The sequence below is a fragment of the Sus scrofa genome, chromosome 4 (genome assembly GCF_000003025.6).
Source record: "Sus scrofa isolate TJ Tabasco breed Duroc chromosome 4, Sscrofa11.1, whole genome shotgun sequence".
Classification (NCBI taxonomy): domain Eukaryota; kingdom Metazoa; phylum Chordata; class Mammalia; order Artiodactyla; family Suidae; genus Sus; species Sus scrofa.
In genome coordinates, this window is record NC_010446.5 from 81,560,546 (window position 1) to 81,573,831 (window position 13,286).

Genomic DNA, 13,286 nt, shown 5'->3' on the forward strand with positions numbered 1-13,286 from the left:
GGCTTGAGAGCCGGAGCAAACATCTATTCCTTTTGACCACCTTTGGTCAATAAAGGTTTCATTTTGATTGAGCTGGGACCTGGGGTGGAGGTGGATGGAGGGGTGGAGAGACTTCCGGTCAAAAATACAGTAACTAATTTGCAGTGTGCTTATCCACTAGTGAAAGAGGAAACTACCTTTGCACGTTAATGGTAAAGAAAATAAATATACTTCTAAAATTCAACAAAGTCCATTATCTTGTAAGACACAGGTACACGTGGGAAAACTCATAACCTAGAGAATAACCTTTCCCCAATGCTTACTAACCACCACGAACCTTGCGGATGACGCGCGGTTTTCTTGGTTGTTACCGCGGAAGCTGCAACGCGAGAGGTCGTTTGCCTGCACCTGGAGCAGCGCCAGGGCGGCCGCTGTTCTCAGACTGTCGTCAGCGCCTGCGCGGTCCACCGCGCGCAAGTAGTGAGAATAGCCCGGATGCAGGACGGCGGAGACGCGTCGTTTCCATGGCAACCGGGTACTGGTCGCTGCCGTGCAGGTGCCGGGGTTTCCCTCTGCTCATTGTCGGAGCTTAGAAAGAGAGGAGAGCACCTCCGGCCATCTTTGTGACCCCGCCGCTGCGACTTACACAGGCAGGCGGGAATAAAGCGGGGGCGAAGGGAAGGTGATACGTGGATGTTTAAGGTGGGAGAGAGGGTAAAGGTGTAAATGTCAGGGACAACTGGGAGGAAAGGTACTCCAAGAAGCGAGTGAAGTGACTTTGTGTGGGCGTTTCATCCTTCCAAGTCTGGGGTCCACGGAGCCTGGCGCTGGCCGGGGAGCCTGGCAGTTGAGCTTCGCTTCGCGTTGTGTGGGGGAAACCCTTCTGAGGGTAGCTTTGTTTCTAATATTTGTCATATTCTTTCACCTGTCAAAGTTCTCATCCTTGGGAGAAGTCATTCCTGAAATGTTAGCTTCCGTGAGGAGGCGAAGGTACTCATTTAGTTAGAGGAACCTCAGGACCATAGATACAAATTAAAGTTACCAGTAATGTTTGTAGAATATCATTTATTGTCATACCTTGTGGCAAATTATGACTTTAAAAAAAAAAAAAGTTACTCATGGGATCATAGTCTTGGCAGGATTCAGTAGTAAGAATGGACCAGATGGTCTCATGTTTTTAATGGGTTAGTGCTTGCTTAAGTACTTATTTTATATTAAAAGGTGTTCTCTTTGATGTTCTTCCTGTTCTCTTAGATTTTAAAAGACCATGTTTAAAGTAGTATAAGACTGGAGTTAATTAGATTAAATTTTAGGTTAATGTTTTGGAGTGTTTTAAACGTTGAAAGAAAGTTAGCAAAATTGTGTGTATATATGGACTTAGTTTAGACTCACACTAAAAGATCTGCAGTCACATACTCACATGGGATTTAGCAGGCACACTGGAGGAAGGAATTAATTTCCATCTCTTACTACAGTTGCCTATTAAGAGGGTGGTTCTGAGGTAAGCCACTCATAGATTTTTTTTTTTTTTTACTGATGAAATGTATGAAACTCACAAAGAATAAGTGTTAGGTGATTGAATTTGTAGAAGATGTATTTTTGTTCCAGCCTGTTGACTGTGTACCATATGGCCACTACCCTGGGAATGAAGATTAAAAGAACTGAAAGGGATTGAATATCTTGTGACGCATTTGAAAAAGGCTTAAGGGACTTGGTAACAAGAGTGTATAATTTATGTTCTTTGTTTACTTGGGAACCAGCCATACATTTTTTTTGATGTTATAAGAAAGAAATGGCACTTTTTATTTGATGAAATTCATTTACTTTCCCGAGTCACTTCAACTGTGGCTGTTTTTTTTTTCTTTTTAATTATGGCATAATAATGATTTTATCATAGCTAATATGTTTAATTTGTAATTTGTTTTTGTTTATTTTGCTCATTCTATGTTTTAGTTTTCACATGAGTGAGATACTTTGTAAATAATAAAGCATATCTACTAAATTCTTTAGGCAAGCATTTATTTACAAGTTCAGAACTATGTTCTTATAAAACTAAGGGAAAGCACTGAAGAGTTCCATAGAAGTCTTTTTTTTTTTTTTTTTTTGGTGGCCTTGACTATTTTATTGACCTCAGAGCACCCTTTGGATGCAGTTAAAAAAACAAGCATACACAACAAGAACCAGAACTATATGAAGGCTGGTGCCACCTGACCCCAGGAGAATATCCCCAAAGTGGATTTTTACAAAACGCCAGAGGAAGAAGTGAGGCAGTCTGGTGCTGAGTCCAGGATTAGCCAATTGGCAGGAGCAGTCAATGAAGGGATGGGCAGGTGTGCCTCTTTCTCATAAGAGCGAGTACAAACTGCACTGCCGTGGGTGAGTGTCAGGATGAGTTTCCCATCAACTAGTTCCCAAACAATTATTGTCTTAACTAGTTCCCCAAACAACTGTTGTCTCTTGTCCATTCCACTTTTGCACGGGGACAAGTTTGCCTCCATCCAGTGTCACAATGGGCTTGACCTTCCTGTCATCTGCTGTTGTCTCATCAAATTCCACTCCCAGCTTGAAGCCGATCTCTGCTCTTGAAGGTGCCTTGTGTTTTTATGGCGATTGTGTCCCCATTCACTTCGATGATTGTGGTAGGCTTGGTCATGTTGGCCAAATTGGTGTGGGCAAAACCCACACCAATCGATTTCATGTAGTCATTGAAATTCTTACTGGCAGGACTAGCTTCCAGGTGCCCATGAAGGCATCCGCCATGGTGAGGCTGGACTAGGCTGAGAAAGAGACGACAGAGCAGGCGTGCAAAAATTCTGGGACTGGCCCATAGAAGTCTTATTCTAACGATTAAGTATATAACTTAAACATCTTAGTATAATAAATTTCAAGATTCCTGATCTGAAAAAAAGCTGATTATCATAAGGCATTGGTGACTGTGAAAAATAGCATTATTTATGTAGATGTTTTGGATTACAGTGAGTTTTAGTTTATTCTGCATCATTCATGGCACCTCTACTTTTAATTGTTAGGTAAGAAAACAATAGCTTATGTAATTTAGACTGTCTTGCAGCTTAGGCGGTGTTAAATAAACTCACTCTGAAATATTGATTTGGTTTCTTCAGGTCACTTCAAAAGATTATTGCTCTTAACCTCTGCTTTACAAATTATTGAGGCATTACTTTGAGTCCCTTAGGAAGGTCCATTTCCTATTTTTAGTTTATTTAAAAAAATTTTTTTAATTGTTTGGCTATACCCACAGCATATGGAAGTTCCCAGGGCAGGACTCAAACCTGCGCCATAGCACTGAGCGAAGCCATTGCTGTGACAATGCTGTTTACCTAACCTGCTGCTCCACAAGGGAATTCCTCCTATTTTTAATTTAAAATAAATAAGTATCTAGAAGGAATTATTGTCCAACTAATACATTAGAAATAGTTATAATCCAGTTGAATAATTGGGTTGAATAATTAACATTCGGTATACTTAAAACTAACTCTGTCTTGAGAGGGAAAGGGAAGTAGTATTAAGAACTATGCAAAGAGTGAAATGAGCCAGAAAGACAAAGACAAATACCATATGATATCACTTATAACTGGAATCTAATATCCAGCACAAATGAACATCTTCACAGAAAAGAAAATCATGGACTTGGAAAACAGACTTGTGGCTGCCGGCTGCCTGATGGGAAGAGGGAGGGAGTGGGAGGGATCGGGAGCTTGGGATTATCAGACACAATTTAGAATAGATTTACAAGGAGATCCTGCTGAGTAGCATTGAGAACTATGTCTAGATACTCATGTTGCAACAGAACAAAGGGTGGGGAAAAAAATGTAAATGTAATGTATACATGTAAGGATAACTTGATCCCCTTGCTGTACAGTGGGAAAATAAAATAAAATAAAATAAAAACTATGCAAAGAAAAGTGATATTTAAATGAAACAGACAGACTTTAGAATTAAAGTCTTGAATTTATTCAGGCACTGCTAATTTATTTTAGATTGAGCCTCATTATGGTACTATACATTTGTGTTAAAATTCTCTTGCTTTTCATAAATTGGCAGTTATTTACTAATTTTCATCTTATAGAAAAGGTTTAAATAAACCTTAATGGTCATCTAGCTCAACATTTTTCTAAAGTTCCAGTCTCCTTTAAAACAGTCATGCCATGATCATCTTTTGAGCTAGGTATAAATATTCGATTGACAGGGAATGCAGCTCACTTCACTTCAGGACAAGTTTGAAAATGTAAATCCTGTCTTAACATTGTCTCAAAATTTGCTCCTGATTTTCTAGCTCTTGATACTAGTCTTACTGTTTGAAATGATGTAAATCCAATCCTCCTTCATACAGTGACCATTTAAGTATTGTAAAGCTGGAGTTCCCACTGTGGTTCAGCAGATTAAGAACCTGATATAGTGTCCATGAGGATGTGGATTTGATCCCTGTCCTCACTCAGTGGGTTAAGGATCCAGTGTTGCAGAAAGCTGTGTGTAGGTTGCAGATGTGGCTCTGACTGAGCATTGCTGTGCCTGTGGCTTAGGCCTGCAGCTGACCCGTAGCCCAGGGATTTCCATATGCTGCAGGTGCAGCCCTGAAAAGAAAACAATATTGTGAAGCAGTTGTAATGACTCACCTTTAGGAAATTTCTTTAGGCTAACATTCCAGGATTTTCAGGTGTTCCTCAGAATCTGGCTTTGTAGCCTGCCTTCTTCCCTCTTCCTTCTCTTTTATCCGTGTTCCTCCTGGTTTGCCAGCTTATAAATGTGTTCCAGCTTGTCTTTTGTTCTCTAAGTTGTAGCAAACTAGATATAGAGCTTCATGTGTTATATGCACCTCAAGTCTCAACCTTGGAGCCCATTTACATTTTTGTCCTCACCATTTTTTTTTGTCTTTTTAGGGCTGCACCTGAGGCATATGGAGGTTTCCAGGCTAGGGGTCTAATCGGAGCTACAGCTGCTGGCCTATGCCAGAGTCACAGCAATGCCAGATCCGAGCCGCGTCTGTGAGCCACACCACAGCTCACGGCAATGCCGTATCCTAACCCACTGAGCAGGGCCAGGGATCGAACCTGCAACCTCATGGTTCCTAGCTGGATTCGTTTCTGCTGCGCCACGATGGGAACTCCATCATTTTTTTGTTTTTTAATTTAAGTATAGTTGGTTTACAATGTTTGTTAGTTTCTGGTGTAAAGCAAAATGATTCAGATGTATATGTATATCTCATATTTTTATAGGATATTGAATATAGTTCCCTGTGCTAGGTCCTTCTTATTTATTTTATATACAATAGTTTGCATCCGCTAATCCGAAACTCCTAGTTTATCCCTCTCTCACCTCCTTTCCCCTTTGGTAACCATAAGTTTGTTTCTATGTCTGTGAGTCTATTTATAAATAAGTTCATTTGTGACATATTTTAGATTCCACATATAAGTGTTATCATGTGGTATTTGTCTTCCTCTTTCTGACTTAGTATGATAATCTCTAGGTCCATCCATATTACTGCAAATAGCGTTATTGCATTCTTTTTTTATGGATGAGTAATATTCCATTATATGTAAGTACCACATCTTCTTTATTCATTCATCTGTGATGGACATTTAGGTTGCTTCCGTGTCTTGGCTATTGTAAACAGTGCTGCTCTGAACATTGGTATGTGTCCTTTTTTTTTTTTTTTTTGAATTATCTCATTCTTTTAACTCATTTTGAACTTACTGTGCACTAAAATCTATTAAAAGGTTTTTCACACATAGTACTGAAAAGCTTTATGTCTTCTCTTAGCTAGTACTTGTGCAGCTAGTGGAAAGATGGTCTTCCACATGCTTTCATTATCATTTCATGATGAACAATAGAAGGAAAAAAATGTATGTCTTGCTTTAGTAAAGTTGGCACCAGGTTAGGTAGTCTGGTCAAACTTTTGAGGAGAATAAAGTGAAGGTAATAGCCAAAGCAAAGTTCGTGGATATTTATTGAATGAAGTATAATATCTCTCATTTTGTAACTTTAAAAATGTTCCTAGGGGTACCCTTCATGTACCCTTCATGGCGCAGCAGAAACGAATCTGACTGGGAACCAGGAGGTTATGGGTTATGGATCCAGCGTTGCCGTGAGCTGTGATATAGGTCGCAAACGAGACTTGGATCCTGTGTTGCTGTGGCTGTGGTGTAGGCCGGCAGCTGTAGCTCAGATTTGACCCAGGTTCCCAGGCTACAGCTCTGATTCCTAGCTGTAGCCTAGGAACCTCCATATGCTTCGGGTGCAGCCGCAAAAAGCAAAAAAAAAAAAAAGTGCTTAGACCTCGTGTGTTCTTGACATCTGTACTTTCTACTTCCCGTAAAGGTTTCAGGCAACTTATTCTTGGTGTAGGATTCAGAAGCAGAATCCCAGGTGTTTGGGGCTCTAAAGATCCTATTTCTACAGTTCTTTTGAAATTAAACCTAAAATTCTAAGTACGTTAGGAGAGCTTTGCTCTTTTGTTTTTGTTTTAGTCAGTTGTGGAAAATATGCAGATGCTCTATATTTCTCCCTTTGGCTATTTTGTGACAGATCCATATAAACAGTTTTCCCTCAATTCTTTTTTTCTTGAACAGATAATATGATATCAAATTAACCCCTTCTCACTCCTTCCAGACCCTTCTCCAGGAGCACATTTGTTTTCAGGCCACACTAGAAAATTCCATGCACCTCTGTGTTTGTACTTTCTCATGCTCTTCTCTTGTCTGGAATAGCAGATGAACTTTCATACTCAATATTTAAACCCATCTTAGTGTTCCTTAATATTTCCAATTTTAAACTTAGTTGCTTTTTTATACTTCCTTCCATAGTCCTTTATAAGATACCTTTATTCCAGTAACCTACCTTTCAATTTATGTATTTTATGTACATTTGTTTTCTCTGTCAGGGCTCAATGGCATAATTCTATATTATAATCTTTATCAGAATATTGTAGGTGTTCAGCAAATGTTTGTCAAAATTGTAATATATATTACAGTTATATGCACATATAAAGTATGCTCTTGCACATAAAGACATATTATAGGTAAAGACTGAAATGCTTCTTTTGTTTGAAAAATTGTGGACCAGAAAATTAGGGCTTGGAATTGACCTCAATTTGCAGATAACTTTAGTTTGTTTTCTTAAAAATGACAGAATATATGCACCATTTACACAAACATTTATTAACTTTCATCTGACATCCTTGGTTATTGTCACTGTCTTCCAGATAGTATTTGGCATCATAGTTTGTTTTTTTATGATAAAATGTATTTTATCTACAGTTGACAACAGTTTGACTTCTGTGGAAGTTAGCATTTGCTGTAATCGAGTCACTTGTCATGTAGTTAAAAAAAAAAAAACAAACCTCAGATAACAAATTATGCTGTATAAATTACCAGAATGGTTTAGAAACTGAGGATGAGAATATAATAGTTTGTATTTGAACATAAGAAAATGTGAATGAATGAGACCAAAAAGTCCATTTATCAGCTCGGATCTAGATAATGATTGGCAGAGGATGTGGAAAATCCTTTTCAAAGCCTCATAGTCTTCCTATCCACCTTTTTTAGTCTCCTTTTAAATTAGGGTATAAGGAATTGGGAGGAGGTAGTCTGGCCTTTGTAAGTCTTTCTTGTAGGGTGTACCAATTTGTTCATCTTAAACATTCCATAATATGTGTTTCTATGTGTTAATTAGCTTATCTTCAACGTTAATCTCCATACTCCATACTTTCCCTAAAGTGAACATAACATATACCTTCTCTCTTTTAATCTTATAGCATTATCCTTTAACAAACAGAAAATGGATGAAAATAAAGATCCTGATTCAAAAGACAGTGGAGAATATGAAGATGATTTTGAAAAGGACCTGGAATGGTTAATTAATGAAAAAGAAAAAAGTGGCGCCAGCATAGTAGAGGTATATATAAATTGCCAACAGCATTCTTATAGTTATATTAACAAAGTGCTTTGTAGTTCTTGAGGAGTTTCACATATATTATCTAAATCTCACAAAATTCCTTCAATATACATAGAATAAGTATCATTAGCCCCATTTTATTTATTTATTTAATTTATTTATTTTTAGGGCCACACTTGTGGCATATGGAGATTCCCAGGCTAGGAGTCCAATCAGAGCTGCAGCTGCCAGCCTTCACCATAGCCACAGCATTGCAGGATCTGAGCTGTGCCTGCAACTTACACTACAGCTTACAGCAACAATGGATCCTTAACCCACTGAGCAAGGCCAGGGATCGAACTGCAACCTTGTGGTTACTAGTTGGATTCATTTCCACTACACCACAATGGGAACTCCTCATTAAGCCCCATTATTTATTTATGTATTTATTTTTATTACTCAAATGAATTTATCACATCTGTAGTTATATAGTGATCATAACAATCCAATTTTACAGGATTTCCATCCCATAACCCAAGCACATTCCCCCACTCCCCAAACTATCTCCTCTGGAGACCATAAATTTTTCAATGTCTGTGAGTCAGCATCTGTTCTGCAAAGAAGTTCAGTCTGTCCTTTTTTGAAATTCCACATGTCAGTGAAAGCATTTCATGTTGGTGTTTCATTGTATGGCTGACTTCACTTAGTATGATAATTTCTAGGTCCATCCATGTTGTTAAAAATGCTGGTATTTCATTCATTTTAATGGCTGAGTAATATTCCATTGTGTATATGTACCACATCTTCTTGATCCACTCCTCTGTCAGTGGATATTTAGGTTGTTTCCATGTCTTGGCTATTGCAAATAGTGCTGCAGTGAACATCAGAGTACATGCGTCTTTTCAAGTTGTGGTTTTCTATGGATAGATGCCCAGGAATGGGATTTCATTAAGCCCCATTTTAGAGATGAGGAAATTGAGGCATAGAAAATTTAAATGTTGTGTCCTAAGGCATAGGGCTAATTAGTGAGAGAACAGGTGTTAAGTTATTGCTTAATAAAGCTAAGATTATTACTTAAACATTATAATTCATATAATATAAATAAATAATATAATTTATTGCATCAAAAGTAAAAACAAATGTAGTTAATTTCTGCTTTATGTGAACTTTTGTAAAATCATGGGGTTATACTTTTAAGAATACATGAAGAGTTAAGCAAATCCTCAAAAACATGTTCTTTCAGTTAATATTTGAAAACTTGAAAGTGAATTTTAGGGAAATGAATATACATTAAAAAGTAAAGGGTCAAAGACCGAGTCATAGGAATATTTGTAGTAAAAAGTGGATCCATTAAACATGATCATATACAATTTATCAGGCAATAAGTAATGGAAATTCAGGAAAATGAACCAGTTTCTGGTCTTAGAAGTTTCCATCTTTCTGTCTTTGCATATATGCAATGTGTGTGTATATTTATATATAATATATATGCATAATAATTACATAATTAATTATGTTATATGTAAATATTTAAAATATAATTAGTGTTAATAAATAGGGAAGTAATGAAGAAAAGGACCAAGACTGGGATGAGAATTGGTGACTTTAGAGAGACATTGATCAGAGTATTTACAGCAGAAGCCAGATTTAAGAGGGTAAAGGAAAAGAACATGAGGAAATGAAGGCAGTAAGTTTTACATCACAACCTTCTCTTAGCTTTCTTATACAGTGGAGAAGACAGATGGGATAGATATTTGAAAAAAGCAACAGAGTTGAAAGACTTATCTAAGATGGCTTTTACATGGAAGTTTTATGTATTTTTAGCAGAAGAATAAAATGAGTAGGGGTAGAGATACCCAGAGCAGTAGTGCTGAAGGAAGGGTGTGAGATCCATAGCATAGGGTGGTAGAATTGTGGAAGTGGTAAGAATCATTCATTGTTTTATTTCTTTATTCATTCAACAAAAATAATGATAAACTGCCATGTGTCAGAGACTACTCTATGTGTGAGGGATACAGCACTAGTCAAAACAGAATGCTCTAATGAATCTGGGGCATTCCAGTGGATTACTGTAATCACTTCTTCCTTTGAGGCTGGTAGGAAGAAAGGATGACAGAGCTTGCAGCAGGGATGAGGATTAGAAAGATTTTTTTGCAGTGTGTTTTAAAAAGAAGTAAAAGCTAAAGGAAAATTTGGAATAAATATTGTAGAAATGAACCAGAGATACAAATAAGGCTAAAAGAACAGTTACAATGCAGAGATCTTCGTTTAATCTTAATTATTTGGTAGTCATTTTAGGGGGTCAGGTTTATTTGTTTATTGGATATCCAGAAGGTTAGGGAAAGGAAGCTGTCAGAAATGATGACTGTGAGCTAATAAAAGAGGAAGATAGTTTTAAGAGGTTGAAGAGAGCAAGAAGTAGTATCCCGCACAGAACTCTTTCAAGAGTAGAGCATTGTTTGAGAAAGAGAAAAACTTACATATTTTAGGGGCAAAGTGTTTGGTGGGTGAGGATGTATGTGTGCAGGAGAGATGTTGGGTAAGAAGCCAGGTTAAGATGCTGGGTTAGGAACATGTGGAGCAGGGTTTTGTGTTGGGATGATGCTAGTGTACAGTTCCTGTGGAATTAAATTTTTTTATTTATTTAGTCTTTTTTTTCTATTTCTTGGGCCGCTCCCGTGGCATATGGAGGTTCCCAAGCTAGGGGTTGAATCAGAGCTGTAGCCGCGGGATCTGAGCCACGTCTGCAACCTACACCACAGCTCACCGCAACGCCGGATCGTTAACCGACTGAGCAAGGGCAGGGACCGAACCCGCAACCTCATGGTTCCTAGACGGATTCGTTAACCACTGTGCCACGACGGGAACTCCTAAATTTTTTTTAAAAAAGTTTTATAATGGTGTTTAACATAGATTACTGGAGTCTTTGAAGCCTTTGAAGATAGTTGAGGAAGGAAAATCTGATTGAGAGGTAAGACTTGACCTGAAATTTGGGTAGTTCCTTAAGAAAGTAGCAGCAATAATAATCTGAAAAGATTATAGGAATCTCAGAATGATTAGGACTTGATCAAAGGCAGTGACATTGTAATTGTCCTAGGGAGAAAGATACTTTTTTGAAAAATACGAATATTACAAGGAAAACACATTTAGTCTTCTGAAAAAATAATAAATAATAAATATAAAAATATTTTAATAAAACATAATCTTCTGAAAATGTAAAGGGAGGAAAATTTTATAGAAGGAGAAATATTAAAATAATATTGTGCTATTTGTAGTTAGCATAAAATCTTTTAAAAATAATCAGACTAGTACTTGGCATATCAGATTCAAATTTGCAGTTAAATTTTTCCTGAAGTGCTTTTCCCTTATAAATATGTTAGAAAATTGTAAGTGAAGTATGAACAGGGACCATGTAGATTTTTCCCATTCATAAAATAAATTACATCAATATGAAAATATATTTTTGGATTGTCTACATATACATGGACAGAGTCTCAATTTTTACTGAAAAAGAATCTCATCTTCTGTTTTTTAAGATGGCTGGTGGGAATGAAGAGAATATTAACCAAGACTTAAAACAGAATGAAACAGAAATAGAACACACTGAACAGCTTTCTGATCCTAACAAATCTTTGAAGGATGAGGGTTCATTAAGAAGAAATGACTTCATTTCTGTACCAAGTTTCCAACCTCTGGATCCCATATCAGATTCAGACAGTGAAAACTCCTTACAGGAATCCAAACTGGAAAGCCAGCAAGACCTGGAGGAAGAAGAGGATGAGGAAGTAAGGAGATACATTATGGAAAAAATTATACAGGCCAACAAACTTCTACAAAATGAAGAACCTGTGAATGATAAAAGGGAACGGAAACTTAAGTTCAAGGACAAATTAGTTGATTTGGAAGTTCCTCCTCTGGAAGACACTGATACAGGCAAAAATCATTTTGAAAATGAAAGTAATGTGTCTGGAAAACTGTCACAATTATGTATTTCCAATGAATTTGGACAAGAAAATGTGCTCCTATCACTTACTGATGCAAGGTGTGAAGAAAACAAGGATAGGAAAATACTGGTAGAGAGAGATGGAAAATTTGAACTTCTGAATTTACAAGACATTGAGAGTCAGGGGTTTTTGCCCCCCATTAATAATGCTGATAGTACAGTGGAAAATGAGCCTCAGCAGTTGTCACCCAGATCTTCCAATTCATCTGTCAGTGGAGTCAAGAAAGAAGAACCAATAATGAAAATTCATGCTGTTGCTTACTCATCAACAGAAGAGCCACTGGCTTACATCCCTCAGCCCCCACCAAACCCAAAGACTTATCCAGGCTCTGCTGCCAACTCAGATGGAAGTAAGGGGAATGGGAAATCTAATCATAGGACACAGTCTGCAGATGTATCTCCAGTGACCTCAACATACTGTCTTTCTCCTCGACAGAAAGAACTGCAAAAACGACTGGAGCAAAAGAGAGAAAGGCTAAAGAGAGAGGTGAGAACACAAGGGGTTATTATATTGGAAGCTGAATATGTTTTCATGTTTTATAAATGCAGTAGGCCTTAAAATGGTTCTTCAAATTATTGGATGTATTTACTTGGCTTTTTTTTTTTTCTGTTATTAGATTAAGGAGTTAAGTGATAAGAGTCTGTATTTATGGAACAGACACCATGATTACCTTGACCCTCTCTGGTTAGAGCTAGAGGGGACCTCAGTAATGACTTCATTTGATCCTTTTTAATTTCAAAGGTGAGGCTCAGAGAGTTTAAGTGACTGCTGAAAGTAGTCTAGATATGAGACAGGTGAACATCAGAGGTCAGGTGGAAAAATTAAAACACAAATTTGTTGGGGTTTAGGAGGCAACAAATGGAATTGGGGTATAATTCTCTGGTGAGTGTGTGTGTGTGTGTGTGTGTGTGTGTGTGTGTGTGTATTTCATATATCTTCCAGGCCCGCTGGTGGAACAAATTTTCACAGATTGAGATATGTGGAAGTCATGTTGGCTTATACGTGGTTTGTCTTATTTAAACTTTATGCTAACTAGAACAGCCTGTCTTATGGCCTGTCAAACGTACATTATACATCTGTTTTTATCATTAAAAAAAAAAAGATCATGTTGCAACAGAACAAAGGATGGGGGGAAAAATGTAATTGTAATGTATACATGTAAGGATAACCTGACCCCCTTGCTGTACAGTGGGAAAATAAAAAAAATTATAAAAAAAAAAGAATGTATTTACCAGATTGTTTAGAATGTCTACTTTGAAGATAGGATAAATGCTCCGCCTCTTCCCTTGACACTAGTGCTGGTACCCCTTCCAAGATGAGGTTCCCTTCCTAGACACTGAGATCATACTGACTTCCTATGTACATGTTAATATGTCTCTTTTGAAACCTTGAGGGAACATATCCCTTTCTTGT

General features: G+C 37.5%; 1 protein-coding gene and 1 pseudogene across 6 annotated transcripts in view; one reads left to right on the forward strand and one right to left on the reverse strand.

Moving 5' to 3' along the window:
- The window catches only part of CCDC181 (coiled-coil domain containing 181), a 32,916-nt gene continuing 20,091 nt past the window's right edge, over positions 462–13,286 (forward strand). The window contains exons 1-3 of one of the 6 annotated variants that reach the window (XM_013996780.2): positions 462–868; positions 7,751–7,890; positions 11,406–12,359. In XM_013996780.2, the coding sequence (XP_013852234.1) occupies positions 7,774–7,890; positions 11,406–12,359 (1,071 nt within the window). In that variant the 5' untranslated portion in view covers positions 462–868; positions 7,751–7,773. 6 annotated transcript variants of the gene reach the window in all.
- LOC102158716 lies at positions 2,085–3,639 on the reverse strand (annotated as a pseudogene).